The sequence below is a fragment of the Pungitius pungitius genome, chromosome 20, assembly GCF_949316345.1.
Source record: "Pungitius pungitius chromosome 20, fPunPun2.1, whole genome shotgun sequence".
Lineage (NCBI taxonomy): Eukaryota > Metazoa > Chordata > Actinopteri > Perciformes > Gasterosteidae > Pungitius > Pungitius pungitius.
In genome coordinates, this window is record NC_084919.1 from 9255848 (window position 1) to 9276117 (window position 20270).

General features: G+C 45.1%; 3 protein-coding genes and 1 non-coding gene across 5 annotated transcripts in view; all 4 read right to left on the reverse strand.

The window, feature by feature from the left end:
* The window catches only part of utrn (utrophin), a 126976-nt gene extending 115524 nt beyond the window's left edge, over positions 1-11452 (reverse strand). The window contains exons 1-2 of the mRNA XM_037450241.2: positions 10952-11452; positions 9410-9575 (exon numbers count right to left, since the gene is read on the reverse strand). Coding sequence (XP_037306138.2) covers positions 9410-9482 — 73 coding nt within the window. The 5' untranslated portion in view covers positions 9483-9575; positions 10952-11452. The remainder of the gene's footprint in view (positions 1-9409; positions 9576-10951) is intronic.
* Positions 11453-13624: 2172 nt separating this feature from the next.
* Positions 13625-13707, reverse strand: trnal-uaa (transfer RNA leucine (anticodon UAA)). The gene has a single exon. It is a non-coding gene; the product is annotated as a tRNA-Leu (tRNA).
* Positions 13708-14166: 459 nt separating this feature from the next.
* LOC119195377 (syntaxin-11-like) lies at positions 14167-16311 on the reverse strand. Its single transcript, XM_037450263.2, has 2 exons — positions 16167-16311; positions 14167-15423 (listed from the first exon to the last, which is right to left on the reverse strand). The coding sequence occupies exons 1-2, from the start codon at positions 16221-16223 to the stop codon at positions 14521-14523; spliced, it is 960 nt and encodes a 319-aa protein (XP_037306160.1). The 5' UTR covers positions 16224-16311; the 3' UTR covers positions 14167-14520.
* Positions 16312-17808: 1497 nt separating this feature from the next.
* Positions 17809-20004, reverse strand: stx11b.1 (syntaxin 11b, tandem duplicate 1). Of its 2 annotated transcripts, XM_037450268.2 has the most exons (3): positions 19612-20004; positions 19074-19129; positions 17809-18881 (listed from the first exon to the last, which is right to left on the reverse strand). In XM_037450268.2, the coding sequence occupies exon 3, from the start codon at positions 18765-18767 to the stop codon at positions 17871-17873; it is 897 nt and encodes a 298-aa protein (XP_037306165.1). In that variant the 5' UTR covers positions 18768-18881; positions 19074-19129; positions 19612-20004; the 3' UTR covers positions 17809-17870. The 2 variants fall into 2 exon arrangements, with proteins under 2 accessions (XP_037306165.1, XP_037306167.1); XM_037450270.2 differs by lacking the exon at positions 19074-19129.
* Positions 20005-20270: the final 266 nt, after the last annotated feature.

Genomic DNA, 20270 nt, shown 5'->3' on the forward strand with positions numbered 1-20270 from the left:
TAACCTCAAACGATCCCTTCATTAGGTTTTCACACCTGAGGGAGTCATTACTAGAATATAGAGGACTCTCGTGTGTGAGCATTAAACTGTCACTGTCATTCATCCAACCGGCCGCTGTGTAAAGTACCATGAACTGAACAAAAGGTCAAAAGGTTATGATCACCAGTCATCGGCGTCTTTGTTACGGTGTGTGTGTGTCAGTGTGTGTGTGTGGGTGAGAAGGGGCATGAAAACAAGAATGTACTGCAAACAGAGGGCAAAGTTGGAGGGGGGGGGGGGGGTAAATAGAGCTGGAAGAAACAAGACTGGACTTGGGCTTTTTGTAAACTATGAAGGGTCCATGTATGTCTCCTATATAGATAAATCGGTGATTGTTGGAGCCGACTTGAAGGAGTTCTTGAGGGCAGACTTTGAACTTGTGACAGATTGATAACTTTCGGTGGTCAAACAAAGTTGCTTTAAACTATGGACAAAATATACATGCATGACAATGCAGGAGAGGAAATTTCACAAACACCAGAGAGGACGATTGTGGCTGAGATGACGAGCACGTGGAGATTTATTTCTGTGGGAAACAGACAAAAGCAAGAGAGACCGGTCACTCGTGGGCACAGCGTTATTTTCTCTGTGCCATTGTCTGGCTGTAAAAAGGTCGTCCTGGGAGTCTGTTGACCTATTTATTTTCACCACAGAAATCTCAGGCGGCAACGATGCAACCAAAAGGAGGACAGGAAGGGGACAGCTGAAGGAGGTGAGGGACCGCGATATGGACGGAGAAAAGGACGAAGGCACTGAATCGCGGTGGAGAACTTACCGAGGGAGAAGGGTTTAAAATGTCCTCGCGGACACAGAGAGATGAACAATGAAAGACAGGTGGACAACAAACAATGAGAGAGAGAGAGAGAGGACAGGTATGGGACATAGGCCCTCCGCAGGGGGCTGATAAGACTGAAAGGACCTCCTGTCCTTTCAGTCTTATCAGCACCCAGCAAAGGGCCTCCGTGAGGAGAGGCTCCCCCGGGGGGCCTCGGGTCTCCTGGGCTCTCCGTCTTACCGACCTCGACAGGACAATACGCTCGATTCATGCTCAATCTGTCGGCTGCTCCCACTCGCCACAGCACAGGAATGTCTTACTGGTGGACGGATCAAAGCAGCGACGGGGCCACGTGCGCGAGTGTGCTCAAAGGAGAGAGTGTGTGTGTGTGTGTGTAAGGGAGAGGGATCAAGAGAAGAAGAAAAAAAAAAAACTAACCTGACCAAGTCTGTAAAAAACATCGCTAACACACCACTGCAGGTCCCCACTTATGTCACTGTCTCTCTCACTCTCTCACACACACACACACACACACACACACACACACACACGGCTAGCAGTCCTGTTAAGCCTAAAACATGATGTGATGAACGTTCATTTCAAAATTCGAGATGTGTGAAAAATAATAATAATGAGCAGGAATGCCCAAGTGATGCTTACAAATTAGTTTACAAAGTTTACATTCAGGGAGAGGAAAAATAAAGAAATTGAACTGAACTTTATGATAAAGGTGTGTTACTGTAGCCTCTTTGTAGTATTCTGCAGTGTCCACTGACAGGAATTCCTGTTTATCTTTATAATTGAAAAGCTCTCATGTGCTGAGAAAGAAATGTTTATTTTTACTCAACAGCCAAACAGGAAATGGCAATTACATCAGGAAGAGTAATCCCGCTGGTGTCGTCTCACAGTCCACTGAGCGTGCGCACACACACACACACACACTTAATATAATGTTATGTACACACTTGTGCACTCACACCACAACAGACTAACTGTTGTGTTTCATGTTTTTGAGTAGGGTTCCCGTTTGAAGAAAACTGTTGACAGAGCTGTCTGTTTCGATCAGAATTAGCTGGCCGCTCCCATGCCCTTGACCCCGTGTTGACCAACATTAAAGTCAGCAAAGACGTGACCCAGAAGGTTGGGGAAGAGCGAACCACAAGAAAACCCTTCATAACCGAGGCCAGAAACACACAAGTTCCTCACAGCAGCCGGCTGGGAACACGGGAGCAGACGCACAAAGCACACAGCCCCGGGTCTATTAGTGTACCCCTCCCTCTCACAGGTGGAGAGACCCTGTGACCACACAGCATGGAGAAGGGGGGAGGGAGGCACTGAGGTGAAAAATCAAACACACCATCCTGGTTTCCACGGCAGCGTCGCACAGTCAACGCCAGAGCTCAGAGATTAGACAAACAGAGAAATATTTACTAAGTTCTGCTGCAACACTGAGCAGCAATTACCTGCAGCTAAGCTATACTTAGCTGAAGCTAAAAGTTGAAATTGTTGCCAGCCATTGATTCATAGCTCAACATGCATGGGGGGGCGTCTCGCCTCTCAGCCCTGCAGCCTGGTGAAGGTCACCGACTTCTTAAGCGCCGTTAACTCTCACTCACATCAAGATTTGTAACAGCTCCGGTTTGTAAAGTGAGTTACGCCTTTCTTTGTGTGATCCCTAGATGTGCAGGAATAGCGTTTCCATCAGTGAAATGTCACATGATCCTCGCCAAGTTACAAAGGTTCGGGTGGGCACAACTAACTGCCACGACCGCTTTCATGGGCCCAGATTAAGTAGATTTCATTCACTGGAGCGAGCATAAATTACGTTTTACTCAAGAAACAAAGTCCCTCAAACCGTCATTACCCACCACAGAACATCACAAATCCCCCCTCTTTGTCACGAAACAGCACAACTCAATCCATTTAACAGTTGGGGCGGCAGATGCGTGTGTGTCATTTTGACTTTGTTTGTGGCGAGGAATGCATAGAATTGCTGTAATTTCCCCCATGCATTCCTCCCTCCCGTGGTCACTTGTCTAAGCCTGTCCCAGGCACAGCCTTGTTGACACTCTTCCCATCACTACGATCTGGGAATTTCTAAGGAAAACACTTGTACCGCACGTTCAGAGAGATTACGCGGCGTATGCCCACTCGTCAGCCTGCGAAACACCAGGAGGGGACGGGCACCGGGGCTCGGGGAGGTCAGAGCGGGTTGACACGAGAGGACACGACATGAATGAGAAGACTGGTGAAGATGTGGCATCTAAGGAGGATGCTATGTGAGCACCTTCAAGAAAAAGTAATACACTATTACTTTCATAGCCTCCGACCGCTTTAAAGCTCTTGCACGCACACACACACACACGGCGGGTTGCAGGAAAGCACTAAATCAACGCGGCGGCGCTCCCCGTGTCTGCAGTCCGCCACGTGAAGCGCCGCGTCACATACACACCCGTGAAAAGTTCCTACCTCGGAGTTTGAGCCCGTGGTCTGCCATCATCTACCAGAAGCCCCCACCGCGTCGCACCGAAGAACAACCACGAAAAGGGCCAAAGAAAGAGGTAGTGCGAGAGATAATCCCAGAGTATGAACACAAAACAAGAGTTTCATTCACTCTCATCCTCCTCACGCTGCGTCCGTCACTCCTTGACCAACGAGGGATGAAGAGATCAGAACAATGCTGCTGCAGCAGAGGGGGGGAGGGAGGGAGAGACAGAGAGAGAGAGAGAGAGAGAGAGAGACCGGCAATGAAAGCAAAACAGTTCGGGGGCAGCGCAGAACACGACGGGGCAGGCCTACTGTGGGGAGTCACGGCGGAGCACAGGTAAACACACAAACACGGTCCCGGAAACGTCCCGGCGCCCGAATAGGGGGGCAGAGCGGACGGGCCGCGGAGGGACGGCAAGACGAGACACAGAAGGCATCACTGCCCAAAATATGCGGTGGGGGCTGAGGCTTTGACTTTCAGATTGGCATCTGCTAGAAATATTCCAACGATGTGGGGTCATAAAATAACTGCGGTGATCGGGAGGGAGATGAACTAAACAACGGGGAGTGTGTGTGGAGTGTGAAGCCCAAAAAGACAAAAGAAGGACAAAGAAAAGACCTGCACTTTGAGAAAAGAAAACTGAGGCATCTGATGAAGAAAAAGGACTAAAAAGCCTGATGACAACATCTCCTGTGACGCACGGCTTTTGGCATCCATAAACGTTACAAGTCTGAAATCTGTCCGTCTCAATGTTTAATCTCAAAGGCAAAAACCCACAAACAAGCTGCATGCAGCAGATCTCTGGTAAAGATGCTAAAGGTCAGCAGGTCATTTGAATCCAACGTTAAGCTCCCCCTCGGATGGACAGTAATACAGATGTGCTCATCCACTTACCTGTATCGCAACTATTTTCAGGCTTTCCTTTCCTCTTGAAAAGGTTACGCTTCTTCCACGACATCCACTTACTCAAATTCATGTTGCAAAGCAATTCTTTACACAAGAGAGAAAGAGAGAGGGAGAGAGAGAAAAGAAAAAAAAGAAGTGAAAAGGCCTGAGAAAGAAAGAGAAACAAACCCGGAACAGGAAGGCAGAGCGCTGTTGTCGGTGGTGGTGGGTGAAGAGAGAAAGAGGAAGGCGGGGGTTGTCACCTCACACGCACGGACGGACACACACACATACACAAACAAACACACAAGGGTGAGAAAAGTGAGTGACAAGACCAGCGGGCTGCTTCAGTACAGTCTATTGACAAAAGGTAAGTGACAGGTGACGTTGAGGTTGTGCTGCTGTGACAGACAGCTGATTCTCGGCAGTGAAGGGCAGCGGGGGGGGGGGGGGGGCGGGCCGCTTCACGCGCCACAGACGAACGCGATCCACGGCGACCCCTGACCCCTAAAAACCATACGGCGGCCCACCGCCGGCTTCAGCAGCCACTAAAGTGGTTCTGTGGAGCAGGGAGCCGGGCAAAGGTCTGAGTCCATTTGCTCATTGACACATTTAGTCAATGAGGGCCGACTGAACAAACAACTCTATTCCCACAGAGAGGGTCAAATTAGGACACAGATGGGAGCGAGACTGGAGTGAGGAAAGAAGAGAGGGAGGGAGGAAACAGAGACAGTGACTTTCCCTTTCTTTTGTTTTCCTTCAAAAGAGGAGGAATAGCAGCCCCGTGACCGGCTTCCTGAGTGCGACTGAATGAAATGTGCTTCTTCCAGAGAGAGAGAGAGAGAGAGAGAGTTGTAGCAGCTGGTCTGGTCACCACTCAGGGGAGAGACTTGTTCTGGGTGAGGCTGGGTGGGGGTTTGTGGGAGGCAGGCTTTGGCGGCAACTGAAGGAAGCAGGGAACCAAAAAAGGGACTTTCCCCTCGGCTGCATCAGTCCCGAGGCCAAAGACGGGCGTCTCAACTCCACCCCCCCCCCCCCCCCCCTTTCTCACACACCACGTGCCGAGAGCATCCATCAACAAGTGTGTGTGTGGGGGTCTCCTCCTCCGGCCGGCCAACAAAATCCGCTCACCCACCCACGAGCTCAATAAACTATGCTTCACCCGAAAAGGAATCAGCGCCGCACCAACCCGTGTTGTTCTAGAGGGATTTCTCCTCCAGGAGTAGACGTCGCTGTGATTGTTATCTCAACACACGGGAGCACAAAACATGGCAAATGCTGAGGATGGATTTTATTTAAATGTACGAGAACAAGACTGAAGATACAAATCTCTCCAAATGCCACAGGGTGGAGCTTTTGTTTGATGCATAACTACTATTGCACTTTGCTTTATCCTGGGAGAAAGTAGGACATTTTTCCTGTACTGACCTGAAGGTCGCGGTAAGAATGCGTTTACGGATTGTTAAAGCCCTCCAAGGCCAATATGTGAAATTCAAAATTGAATGGAATCCTCAAAATCTTTGTCGAGCAGCATAACATGCACAGCGGCCTCACTGTCCTCTGGGCTGATCAGAGACCTCCCCCCCCCCCCCCCCCCACTTTGTCCCGTTCATCTCCACTGAACATTTGTATTGGACAAAAACAAAAACAATGGTATACGATGAAGCAGTAATACGTTTGTATGAACACCGCTGATCGTTCTCTGCCATTTACAGCTCAAAAGCAAGAGAGAAAGGAGTGTGATGTTTGAATGCACGACCAACGAGGCTCCCACACAGACACGCCCAGGGAAGTCGGGTTTTTTGGGCGGTACTTCCGTTTCCCAAATATCCAGCCCGGAAGTTAGAAACAAGTGCAGGTCGTCACATCTTGGAGCGAGAGGGCGGCCACAGTGAGCGCTTCTTGTCTTTTTTTATTTGTGTTCTGTGCTGCCCACACATTCCCACCCATCATCATCATCATCATCACCCGTCCGCACGCCGCCGGGCTCCCTGACAGAAAGATTCTACCGTCACGGCCAAGACTTTCATTCCACCCTGCAACCAGGGCCAGATCCTCAGGGGAAACCGCCCTAACAAACCCTCCATCTGGTCACATTCCTGTTCTCTTGTTCGACACCAGGGTTAGAAATGAGCAGCTGCTGGATTTGATTCAAGCAAAAATCTAGCCAGTAGGCTGACATAAAACGCTCAAGATGTACGATTCCAAACCGCTTCAAAGCTGTAAAAGGAGCTGGATCCCCCCCACCGAACCTCTAGCGGTCCCACCCAAACAGAGGAGTCACTGAGCAGCAGGAGAGAGTGCAGAGTGAGGGACAGAGAAAGAAGAACAAGGTCCAGTCAGCCATCAGAGCGCTGAGCAGGTTGTCACAATATGACATTTTTGTTGTGCGATAATTGCACCAACATTTCTTGCAATATTATTGCAATTTTCAGACCATTTTATGCCACTGATAACATAATGACAATATAATAGCATAGTAATACAAGTATGCTATTACAAAGAACAATGAACGTCAGAATAGTCAGAAAAAAATAAGTGCAAGGGACACTGAGCCAAGCATCGGGCTTGGTTTCATGCGGTTGTTGATTTTAGCTTAGTTGTGTTTTTAAACGCACCGGATCGTTCACATTGATTGGCTCTCCGCTCTCATTCGGCTTAAAGCCAAAATGTTCCCAAACTGAAGCCGGACATTGTGCCTTCGTAAACAAGTCCTTTGGGACTTGTTTATCTTACGAAAAAGAACACTTGGTGGGTTCGCTGCTTCTCTTCACCGGTCCGTGTGCGCGCTGCCTAAACCTCACACTGAGGCACCCCGATCAACTTGTATGTAAAATGAATATCGCAGCACCAAAACGTGATTGCCCGCGATTTCAGAGAGTGTGCGATATGTCAATTTATTGCATATTGCGACAGGTCTAGCGGGCAGAGCTCTCAGGTGACACACAAGCAGAGAGGAAATATGGTGAGTGTCCTCTACTGGAGTGGGTGATAAACCCACTGTGGACCCTGTGGATGATATGTGACCTTTCACCTCTGTTTGCACTCTGGAATGGGGAGTGGGAGGGGCAGCAAAGGGACATGGGGCTTCAGGGTGTTGTGGGCTAATCCAACCAGGACTCAGTCAGAAGATCTACCCACCAACATCTGTTTCGGCCCATTCAAAAACAGCTGGGCCGTGACATGAACACTCACATCTGGTTTCCAATCGTCTATTGGTTCGACCCCAGGCAAGTAAACATTCCTTCATTGGAGTATTTTTGTGGGCCCTTTCTGTAGATTATTTTTTGAAAGACATTGCGAGGGCCCGGAAGTTGCCTGAAGATGTAAGGAGGGAAACCAAAAAGCAAGTACTGACAGTTGAACAGCAGGCACAAGTTAATTTGTTGGATGAACAAATTCAACTGTCAATGATGTTCTGTCCACCGACGGTTTCAACATTATCCAATCTCTCATAGCCTTTTAGTGACTTAAAAGTCATGTTCAGCATGTGCTGAAAAGTGCTGAAATGCTGCATCCCGCCACCTCAGCAGAGGAGCACGACAGGAACATGTGTTTGGCATATTGTAATAAGGTATGTTGAATGCGTAAACCCGCCAATCACACAGCTACCAATGTAGAGGCCATATTCCTTCCCCACAAGGCACTACTTTCTGCAGCCGCACACGGTTCTACTCTGCACATCGTTTTCTCTCTGCCTGGTGCACCGCGAGGCGGCGGAACTACTGGAAGAGCGAGGTACACACCGTGCATCCCACCACAAGATCAGAGAGACCTGCAGGAACAGGTATGGAGAAGAGATGAAAAAGTGGGCAAATGCTTTTTTGAACCAGAGTCGTCTCAGCTGTGAAAACAGCTAACCCTAACCCACACACACACACACACACACACATATTTCTCACCATGTACCTTCCTGTCTGAATTCTTTGCACCTCAGCAAACGAAACCCAGGTCTGTTATCACAGAAATAATTGAATAAATCTGCTCCTGTTTTTCCATTTGGAGTGATGCATATTCCACGTGTAGTGGGGAATAAAAATGACCCGTACATAATTTTCTCCGTTGTGATGTGTGCAGCTGCTCACGTGTACTCAAGGCACACTTCATATTTCCACAGGACCAGAAACATGTAACCTTCAAAATTCTTCTTCAGGGTTTGTTTTTGTGCGCAGCTAAGCTACGTGCTAAATGTTCCCCCTCTCTCCCAGAGAAGAAAAAACATTACTTGTGGCGTTGCTAGGGAAACCCCATTCTCTATGAGTAAAAGCATTGTGGTCTGGATACAAGCGTCGTAAATTACAAAATCCGGCCTTCTGGGGCCGGAGCAGCCGTGGAAAGCTGGCACACGGAGCGGATCAACCTACACACTTTTCCTTTTTCCTTAAGTGTTAGTCCAACATGTTTTGTTTTAAGCTCATAGAAAGACATAAAGAACCATGTGTGTGTTTGTTCCTCATATTTCCTTCTATGTGTAATATAATACAGTGGCAGGACTCAAGATGTGGGCTTGGTAGTATGACGCTTGAAATGAAGCATTCATTCAATAAGTCACTCACAAGTCCTCATTATTATCAGTATTATTAACTAACCACATTATCTACTAAGCCAAATGTGGAATAGTTGTATACGGATATATATACACATTATGGAATAGCTTGATATACGAGTATCTAAGTATTCATAGTTGCAAAATTCCTTTGTTTCAGAAGAAAGCTCTGTTGGTTAAGAATAACTTATACGTTTTTATATGTGATGTAATGTGCAAATCCTGAATGTTTAAAGTTTGCTCTCTCTGTGTCTGCAAAAGATTAACCTCGGGAATGGTACGCTGTGCGGAGGAAGTGATCCGAGGGTGTGGCTCTTTACACCCTCCCCTGCATTCTTGTCTTCCGTTTTCTCCGCTGTCATTGGTCACCTGGCCTGTGACTTTTCTGTTTCTCCCGGCAGACGCGTTTCAGATCAACCGTCTCCTGTTCTCCTCGTCGCCTTTGTGGCTTTGCTTCGGGGTTCTTTTTACCTCGTTTCCATGCACAACGTCGGTCTTTTATCTCAGAGGCTGCTTATGCACGTTCAGCCAAAAAAGTTCTCACGACGGATGCACACGTATGGGATGTAAATGATTATCTTTTTTTCTTCTTCTTCTTTTTTTAAATGGCCTGTGTCTAACACGGAGCATCGAACACTAAACATAGCCTCGAGGGTGACAAACTAAAACAACTCACCGGATCTCCACTTTATGATGTCGTTGAACTCTTCGTTGGCTCCTCCCTCTGCGGGGTCCCTGTGCGTTGCCATGGTAACCCGTAGATTTAAATGCCTAAGCAGTTCAAACTGTGCGATTCAGTTCCACGCGTTTTGACCCGCAATGAAACAGCCCTCTTTCAGCACCTGTGAGTGAGAATAAAACTTTAGCTCCTTTTTGCTGATTTTTAAGCAGAAGAAAAATGGTCTTGAAAAAAGTGGTGGGGTCACATGCTCTTTAAGCTACACACATAAAACATTCAAACATGGTCAAATAGCGAGCATTGATTTTAGCGTAACACAAATTCCAGAGTAATCAATGGTGTAATGATGGATTATTATAGTGTGGACTTTTTTAGAAGCTCATAAACACTAGCCAATAATCGCAGAACTTCTGCGAACATAGGGTTTTGTTTTGCGTGCTTATTTTGCTCCACAGAAAAACTCCCAACAAGTCTAACGCGTTCTTCTGATGCTCAGTTCTGTTCATCTTCAGGCTGAACTAAGTGGGAGAGTTCAAAAGACGTTTACTCTAACTTCACTCTGTCACTATTTACTTAGTTCATTTAAGACCCTGTTAAAGACTGGTGGCTTTGTGTAACGAGGGAGGTTTATCGTCATGCTGACACTGAACTATGAATCATAGCAGGTGGTGAGAGTTTCCAAAAATGAGAACAAGTGATAAGAGTTGATTAGAGGCAATGAATCAAATGCTGATATTTGCAAACGGCACTGGGTTTGTATGGTTTCTTTGATGGTGAAATTGTGTGCCCAACTTTCTGTGGCTCCAATAAATGAAACCCAATACGTCATAACTTCCTAAATTTGATTTGGACCTAGTGAACAGGCCAGCTGTTGCTAGACAGGTCATTTCTCAGCACCTGCAATTTAGAGCAAGGGAACATGCTTTTCATTAAAAACCTCAACCATGTCCACTCCCAAAGGAGTTTTTTTTTGTTTTCAAGGAGTGCTTGGTGGGTTATAGTTCTTGAGAAATGATGCAAGTCCCTAAAAGGAACAACTGTAAACTGAAGAACGAGACAGGCGAGACTCTGTAGGCTTTTACAATTTCGGTTCCCCTCTCTGTGAGTGACGAGCTTTTTAAGAACCCAACGGCTCGGATCAATACATTTAAAGTGACCCCGTGCTGTATTGATCCGACGAGATAATCACACAGAACTCCTCAAGAGAATCACATACAGGTTTTTTTTTTTTTTATTAAGTGTAAACCACTCGTAGTTAATGTTTTATTTCTTAGGTATTTAGGAGCTCACTGACTTTTAATCAGGCACATTTAAAGACAGGTCGTCATGTCAACTGAGGGCTGCCTCGGTGACGAGCGACACTCTTTCGCGTGTTCGTTTCAACTGTTTAACTGTTGCTTTACACCCGAAGGTCTGACCTCTGACCTCGAGACAACCACCACCGCCGCATTCCGGTGACCCGGTGACACGGTGGCGGGGGGCGGGGGTGTTAACGTTACAGGTCCGACGGCCCATCGCGGATCCAAATCAAACACTCACCTCCGCTGTCACGGAGGAGTCAGAAGTCGTGCTCCCTCAAAACGAGTCCAAAAGGCGCGAGGAAAGGTGTTGGTTGGTGGGCAGATAACGTCAAATGTATTGTGGAAAGTTGAAAAAATGTTATTAGTCCGATTTATCTAAGGCATTTTCCCTTGGTCTTCTTCACTTTCGCTAGCTGGAAAAAAAATCCGTTCTCCAGCGCATCCAGGCTCCACAATGTGCCAAAAAACGAAAAGAAAGCGCTTTCATGGACGCCTTTCTTCAGCGCAAAGCGGAGCACAACTCTGCTGGTCTTCTCAACTCACGGCTGGCTGTCTGTTGGAAACGGGGCAGATGGTTCTTACGTGCCGCACTGTGGGAATCACGTCCCACAACTTTGTTCCTGTTGCTTACTTTACTTTTTCTCCCTGCTGCTCACAGCGGCGTGGAGCTGATAGCTAAACACAGCGGAAGGGATAGAACAGGATTTTCGAGGTAAAAGGGTATGAGGGCGGCCCGTCGTGATAACCACTTAGAAGTCATTAAAGTTAGCAACTTCGCAAAATGTTAACTGATTGACATGGTTGTGATTATGACCGTAAAACCGTAAGTAATATTTAAGTGTGCTGTGTGTTTCTATTTCATACTCGATAGTCCTCGTGTAAGGTTTCTACTCGTTACGTGGTGTGTCAACGACGTTTATTGTGAATGTGTTAACCGGAAACAGAATGTTCACTTCGGGTGGCTTTATGCTCATCTCGAGTATTTTCCCTCTGGCTGTAAAAGTTTTCCCAACGTAGAGATGGAAACATGGCGCGGTGGGCGTCACGTGACGTACCATCAAAACCAGTGATTCCCACTGGGAAACACAAAACTTTACAACCCCCTTTAATTGTGGAAAAATAACTGGAATGTTTTCCTAGCAACGAAATTTGGTGAACTGCAGAAGGTGGTACGAAATAAAAATAGTCTGAATTTTCCAAAGGTGTATGGTATAGTCCTGCATGTGTTCTGGTTTCCTAAAAAAACATTTCATTTCCATTATTTTAGTTACACACTTTATAAAACATTTCCCTCTGTAAGAATGAACGTTATTTATATAGCGCATTTATTTCCTGATATGCAAACAAAAACAATACAGAACTTCTTGAGTGCTGAACTATACCTTAACACGGAGGGAATCCTAATAATAGCAACATATATTGCCCTTTCAATAAACATCTTTTCACCACCTCTTGTATCAGGTTTTCTGTAGTGAGTGACGTGTTTTGCCTAAAAACCACAACTTCTCCGCTACCTGGTGGGGCTGAATAATAGATTACGGCCCATTAGAAAGAATCCCTGGGGCGTTGGGGGATGCAGAGATGTTGATCATCCATTGTAAGCACCCCTCCATTCCCATCCCTCGTCTCAGTTGTCAGGGATCTTTTGTGGATGCTTCCTCGCACAGCTCAAAGAAAAAGCTCAAGTTCACAAATTAGTGCTCTCTTTAGACCTCCAACACCTATCAAGTGACAGCATATTTCTTGAGTGGTGAGCATACGGGGAGAGAGGGCATAGGTGGGAATGTTTCCTTGTGGTTCACTAATGCGTTGAAATATAGCATTAAGTCAAATAAGGAAATCTGAAGTAATGCTACTCGAGTAAAATGCCTTACTACCACCATTTGTCACAGAAGTGCTGAACAGGAAATACGTGTTTACATTAATTTTTCTGTAGCACTGAAGTGCGAAAGACTTTCATTGATTGTCGCTGGGTGGGGAAAGTTTTTAAAGTTTTCCATCCACACCTCTTGGATCCATGTGGCAGCAGTGCAACACACTTTTCTAAAACAACTTCAAACGAGTTGAAGCTATTTCTATCTGTGAAGCTTTTCCTGTGGCAGATGTAGATGACTGGGTTTCCATGACTCCAAGGCATGGCCCTAACTTTGCAATTATAGGGGTTGAGAGTGCAGGCCTTCAATAAACCAATGTTGGACACCACCCCAAAGACTGCAAAAAAGGGTTAGAGTGCCCTCTTCTGCCCATGGGGTGCAACTGCTCCACAGGTCACATTTACCAGGAGGATTTTACTAAGCAAATACAACGACTGCTATTCATAAGGATTTTCACACATGTAGAAACATGCTCTGCACCAATGAATTTAGTTGAGATTCATTTGTAATTATTGCACAGACATAGTCACCCAATATATCACGTTTGGATAATTGCAATGTATGAACCCCCAGGTAGTGGGGCTTTTACTGGCACTTAAAATCCCAGATTATTATGCATTATTGTATAATGAGTACTGCTGTCTTGCCAGTCTTGACAAACAAAAGTAGAGAAAAAGGCCATTCACAACACAATAGCTTATATGAAAACAGACTGCTAAGAAAAACAGAGAAGTAATTGGAAAAATGCGAGTTAAATCGCCTCCATTGAACACTGTAGAGAATGAATTGTTACAATATTACAACTTCTTGTCTTTTCAGTAGTTTTCCCCTTTTTAAGGGTGGTAACATTTTTTCTATTTTATGTCCGTGCTGCAACTATCAATGGTTGGACCAGACAAGCCTCTTATAGCGTTGCATTTGTTTTCGTCTGTACTAAGTATGTACTGTTTTGTTAGGCATTGCAGGCTCAATCGTCTCTAATATTGTTTATGTCGATAACGTAAATACACAGTCAGAGACACCATCCAAAAAACATATACCAGGAGTGGGGTTCGAACCCACGCGGACATATGTCCATTGGATCTTAAGTCCAACGCCTTAACCACTCGGCCATCCTGGTGTATACACCGCGTTGCATGCCATTTACTATAATTGAACCTGCAATCTCTCTGTATATTTTGTATTTGCTAACGTAGCTGACAAACAATTATTGTAACAACGACTGAATATGAAAATGTCTCGTCCCGGGTAGAACAATGTTACTAGCACAGCTAGCAGCTAACGTGTAAGGTTGCAAAGTGAAGCAAATGTTACGCTCGTGGACAACTAACCTTAGCTAGTTAGCAAATTAGCTACAAGCATTCAAACGGAGTTAACGTTAGGTAGGGTTGCCACCCGTCCCGTCAAATACGGAATCGTCCCGTATTTGATAATAAAATAGCGAGACCCGTTCTGAATCGATACGGGACGGGATTTGTATGTGTAGGGCCAGGCGATTTGTAACTGATATGGAATGGTGTTGTTTGTTTTTTATGCACATGGCATTTCTGAAATGTATTTACAAGAAACATGTGGAACCTTTTTTTTTTTTTACAAAAATAAATTTATTTTGAGAGGTTTCAGAAGAGCCACAATAATGAGCAGATTTGATTAAAACCATCAATTTGATTTCAGAACATTAACACAATTGAGTGCTTGTAAACAAATAAATAACTTATCTGGGTCAGAGATCTAAGTGCAAGTTACATTTTAGACAGTGAAAACGTTTAAGCCTCACACCTCAAGTGCAGTGTGCTGCTAGAATATGTTTTTGTGAGAGTGCAAAGTCTCAATTTATCATGAATTAAACAAATTAACATATATTTTCAGCCTATAATATAAAGGTTTGTATTTTTCAAATCATCCATAAAATTCTATTCATTCTATATAAGGCCTAAAGTAGTTTGTTGGGATTCCAACAGGGTAGACAGGGACAACATTGATGACAAGGATTCTTCCTCTTGTACTGCAGGGCCCTCTTGATGTTAACAGTGATTTTCTCAGTATATTCCAGTATACCACACACATTAGCCTCTATGTTATTAACTTTGGAGCTCTGCTCCTCCACCAGCATGGCCATGTCAAGGAATAGATCATGGACCTCCTTCAGCCGGACCTCCAGCTCCACCAGCTCCTTGTGTCTCCCTTTGATCTCGCACATGGCCCAGCGGGTCGAGCGTGCACCTTGCAGGCTCTGGGACAGCTCCGTCCATCCCTCGCCACCTTTGTCCACCATCCCATCCAGCTGTTCATCTGTGATTTCAGTTCCCAGAATAGAGGCCTGCCTCTTGATCCTCCGCCGGCAGGCGCTCCTCTGCATCTCCTCTGCCTCATGGTAGTTATTCATGGCCTTACGGAACAAATGGGACAGTGTGTCATGCTGAGCTCGGGCGATGCGACTCACAGCGGAGTTTGGACCCTCGCTTTCCTCCAGCTGGCCGCTCTCCTGACCCAGGGCCTGAAGGCGGGTATGCAGAGCCCCCCCGCGTTGCTGGATCCCCCTGGCAATCGAGTCAGAATCCTTTTTGAGTAAGGTGAGACGCCGCACAGAGGTGCCGAAGCGTTCGTTATTTATCGCCAGACGCTCCACCCCCGAGTCTAGTAGAGAAATCTCCTTGCGTATGGACTGGGCCTCCTTCAAGATGTTGTCAAGAAGGGAGGTGTTCTCAAACATCACCGCCTGTTGAGACAGCGTCCCCTTGTCGACATCGTACTCGTCTCCATAGAACTCTGGCTCGTAGTCCTCCTGCTCCTCACGGAGGGTCTGCAGCCTCTGTAGCATGTCCCGCATTTTCACCTGTGAAACCAGTAAAAAACAAGATGGCGGTTATTGTGCAAATCAATCAAATTCATTGCGCAAATTCTGTGTCATTTGTAACTCATATGCATAACGCCTCCTCATTATTAAATACAAAATAATCTTCAAAGTGACGGTATTCCGCTCCCTAAAAAATGATTCATATTAAGTAGTTCACAATTAATTTACCCAAGGGACCTAGCAACATGTCAGTATTTTACAACTACAGCGACGGGTCAGTTTATGTGTAGCAGGTTCTCTCTCTTTCTCTCAGGTGACAACAATGACAGTCGAAGCTCAAAGGACCTTTTTTTGAACCAGGAAGAAGGAAGACGTTATCTTATTGAAAAACCTGCATTTCTTTTTAAATGTGAGGTTCAGGCGAACAAATACTGTTGCATCTGATACGGTTTAGAAGTTCTTTCATATGTATGTCCATTTTGTCAACGACACTGCGACAAATATTAAAAATTCTCAGGCTTGCATTAATCTGCGATTGATTATTTTATAGTTTAAGCCTGAACACAGAAAAAACATTTCCTCATACCACAATAGTAGAACATCATTATTTCAAAAACTGCCCCAAAGAATGATAAAACCATTAAATGTGATCTTTTTGATAGTCATTCTTTTAGCTTTTTTCACTGATTAGGTCAAATTACCCACTTCTGTCCAGGTGCTTCTAAACATATTACTTAAAATGAAATAAACAAAATTCAACTATCGCCGCAAAACAGCCTTACCTCTCGTGACGGCAAATCAGAAAGTAAGAAAATCTCTTCAAAGTGTTTGGGGCACATTTATTTGGTCCAACACATTCTGTAAGCTGATGAAGGAAGTCATTCATCTGCTGTGTCCAGTGTGTGTGTATGTGTGTGTGTGTGTGTGTGTGTGACTGCCTCCCCTTCCCAGGTGACGGAATTGGGCCTTCCCACTGCAACACACAACACTTCCTTGAAGGAAGATGCCTTCTTTTTTATTATCTGAATTGTCACATCAGTAACACGACATTCCTGTCAAATCATGCATCCAAATGATCACAAGTACATTTAAAAGAATTTGACTTAAAGGTCTAATTGAAACTGCTCACAAGGCGGGGCTCTAAAGTACATGATTTTAGGTCATGATCTCTGGATAAAAAGACATCACTGTTGAGTTTTTCACGTCTTTTTTTGATGTCATTTTCAAGTCACCACAACCGCAGTGGTCCTATTATTTGAGAGAAGGAAGACATCTCATGTATAGACCATATAAAGATAGTTATTTTTATTGTCATTGATGATACACAACATTTTGTTTGGTAGCCTTCAGCCAGCCAGTAGCAGCGATAAACAATGTACAAGATAAAAAACATACATAAAATGATTTGGTTTGATAGAGCAAACAGTACAAAGTGTCAAGTGTTTTAGTGTCAGTACTTGTATCTCCAAAAAACTAAATATATTACTTCTTGTATCAGTAGGAACACAGCATTTTTGGCAGTGAACTTTTCCTATATCTATTAGACAGGACAACAGTGGGCTAATGCAGTTCAAGCTCTTGCATGTGTTTGACAGCGGTGTGATTAGAACCTGAAGCATGCAAAGGACTATTAGGATTAAATAGGTCACACCTGTGATTAAGCAGCTGCAACCCAAATCGTTTAGCAACTCACACAGGGAAGTGCTGAGTAAAAATTAACAAGTGTTTGTTCATCAAACAATACCTTAACCCAAACAGCTAATTGTCATACGCAAGAAGAATAAGAAAAATCCACACTCCCATTGATTTTAATAGAACCGTTTATGTAATATACACATGCCACCACAAAAGAAAGAAAACAGTGTGAAAAGTAAGAGTCGGATAAATTAAATCCACTTGTGGTGTCCTCAAACGAGATGTTAAATAATAGTGGTGGATTTTAAGCACATGAACAGCAGTTTACTTTGAAATAAACCAATTTCTTAAATTATGCTAGTGGCAGAAAACCTGACAATCTGATCAAGAGCACTAAAGTATACAATTTCTTTGAGCTATACCTCAGGGACATCCATTTTTTCACATGGTGACAAATTTTACCCGATTCATTAAATCTAAAAAAAAATAATCTATAGCAATAATAGCCTCAATTAATTTGTAGATAATATGATTTAAAAGGTTTTAGTTTACTGCATCTTAAACCAGGAAGCTTGTCCGGCTCAAACGAAATCTTAAACAATGAGTTTCCGGCCTGCATGACACGTTATGGACCAGAATTCTGATTTGAGTCATTGGATTCAATTACTTAAAAATACTTCTCCCTTATCGACAGTTTTAACCCTTCATCGAAATCTTTACTTCCTTGTAAGGTGTTAGAATAACTTAAATAAAGTTGCGCTAATGATACATACAGAAAATGGATATTATCCTTCAGATTTCCCCCCCCCCCCCCTCCTTGTTGTTTCTGTCTGGTCAGCACATATTCCTCATCAGTCGACACATGGGAAACAGCTACAAAACATCTTTTTAAACGGGTTGTTCTTGTCATGACGTTGCGCCCTGCTGAGTTTGACGAGGGCCTCCTTTACGCCTTCGTCGGTTTTCTGAACGTTGGTCTGGATGGTGTTCAGCATGGGGCCCTGCTCCTCCACCAGCAGGGCGACGTCCAGGAAGACGTCGTGGATGCCGCTGATACGGGTCTCCAGGTCCAGCAGCTCTTGGTGACGTTTCTCAATCTGGGAGAGCGCCGATCGAGCCGTCTTGCCTTCAGCCATAATGTTGTCGGTGAAGGTGTTCCAATGGCCTTTCTCCATCATCTCCTCCAACTCCTCTCCAGTCACCTCGCGTCCCACCACCTCCATTTGCCGCTGGATCTGGGCTTTAATGTTCTCCCGATGGCTCATCTCGGCCTCGTTATAGTCAAACATGGCGTCGCGGAAGCCGTTGCTGAGGCAAGCGTACTGGGTTCTGGCGATGCGCGTGGCGGCAGAGTTCGAGCCGTGTGCTTCCTCCAGCTCGTGGGCGGTGCCGTCCATCTCCTTCAGGCGGGCCAGCACGCCCTCGGCACGGCCCTTTATGTCGGCGCCGATGGCGTTGGAGTCCTTCTTGATGATGCTCATGGTGGTGACGCCCTTGGTCATGCGAGAGTTCTGCTCGCGAAGCTTTTTAACGTCCAGGCGGATGAGCTGGATCTCTCTGTGGATGTCCTGTGACTGGGAAAAGACCCCTTCCAGGTCAGGGCTGTCGCCGAACACCACGGCCTCGTGGGACAGCTCCTCTTCCAGGTCCACGTTGCTCAAGGTGTCGGAGCCGGTGGAGTCCGCATACTCCATCTGCTCCACCTGGACAGTGGACATCTCCTGCAGGTTGCTGAGTCGGTCCCTCATGGTTGGGCTGGAGAATAAGCGAAGGCCTGCAGACGTCAAGAGGATTTTATCTGTCCAGTTATCGTTCCTCTTCTACCACACATTGGTAAAGGGGACTCATTAAGGAGGGCTGTCCTGAAACAGAAAAAAGTAAATGGGTCAAGACGCACAGCTCATTAATTAAAATTAGATTTTAGATGGCTTGATAAAGCAAAATGTGAAAAAAAAAAAAAAAAAAGACACAAGACATCCAAGATCCTCACAGAAAAAGAAAAAAAACGTTTTCGAAGTTTAAACACACCCAGTGTCTCATTCAAGCTGGCATACCTGTTTAAGAGCCTTTCCTTTCAGCGTTCATCCACCCAGCACTGGCTCAACAGGTTCTACAATAGAATAATCACATGTGTTGTTCCTCACCAGACTAGTTGGTTTAACTTGTGATCCGTCCGACGTCTTTATCTAACTAGCGTATAAGAATCAACAGATACATGTCGGCCCAGCAGTTTAAGACTCAAATATAAAACATTTCCTTTGAGAAATTAGGAGGCCTGGTGACAATAAGAGGCTCAAAAACCTGCGACACCAAAAGTTTTTACCTTATTGTTGCATTCTCTCCATTTACATTAATATTTATTGTTACAATACTCAAACACAGCTTTTTAATTACTAAACTTTCAAACCGCTCAGTCTTCTGGTTAGAATGTCAGAATTAATTAGTCAGGTTGTGAATTCATAGACATTTTGTTTGCTGAAAGCTTTTTAGGAGATAAATGAACGCTATACATTAATATTAAATTGCGACCACAATACACATCAGATACAACGCTGAATCATTTCATTGAAGTCCAAAAGAACAGCTTCTTACCTGTTGTGCTCCGACGAGAACGGTCCTTCGAAAGCGCTGTCCTTTAAAGTAAGAGGAGCGAGGCGCCTCAGCACCACGCCAAAGCCAAGAAGTCGACTGTGAGCAGGGACAAAGGCCCCTATGCGTAACAGCAGCTATCTTTGGAGCCTAAACTGGTATTTGGCTGTGGTTTTGTTGGGGTGGTGGATTGCGCCACGCCACGCAACTGTGCTTGGAATGAGAGCCAGCTGGTTTGGCTTTTGGAGTGACGCTGCATGTCAGGAGCGTCAATTGGATAGGACGAGGTGTGTGAGCAGCTGGTGTGTGTGAACCCAGTGAGTGCCAATTTGAACTGCCACTTCATTCTAATAAAGGTGAATTTAATCAAACGTAAAGGGAACAAGTGTATTGGACTGTTGGCCAATTATCTCAGTTTGATAATATTTAGCTTCCTCTATTGACACACAATAAAGCCTTTTTTGCAAAGTTTGAAACTTACGATGCACACGCTGGCAGTCTATCAGAGGTTACCTGATCAATCACATTAAATTGATTCCTATGAGACTTATGATTTGCTTTCTTTGTTTTTGACTTCCTGCTTCTTTCTGTTTGACCTCCTGCTTGTCGTGTTAATTAGGCCCCCTTAAGTGCCTGCAGTGCTTCCTTTTGTGTAGACTAGA

Bases quoted from the DNA above. Each gene is read 5' to 3' on its own strand.
- LOC119195377 (XM_037450263.2), bottom strand. From the start codon at position 16,223: ATGTGCCCCAAACACTTTGAAGAGATTTTCTTACTTTCTGATTTGCCG. The intron at 15,424-16,166 runs GTAAGGCTGTTT...CTGGTTTCACAG, and splicing joins CTGATTTGCCGTCACGAGAG to GTGAAAATGCGGGACATGCT.
- stx11b.1 (XM_037450270.2), bottom strand. From the start codon at position 18,767: ATGAGGGACCGACTCAGCAACCTGCAGGAGATGTCCACTGTCCAGGTG.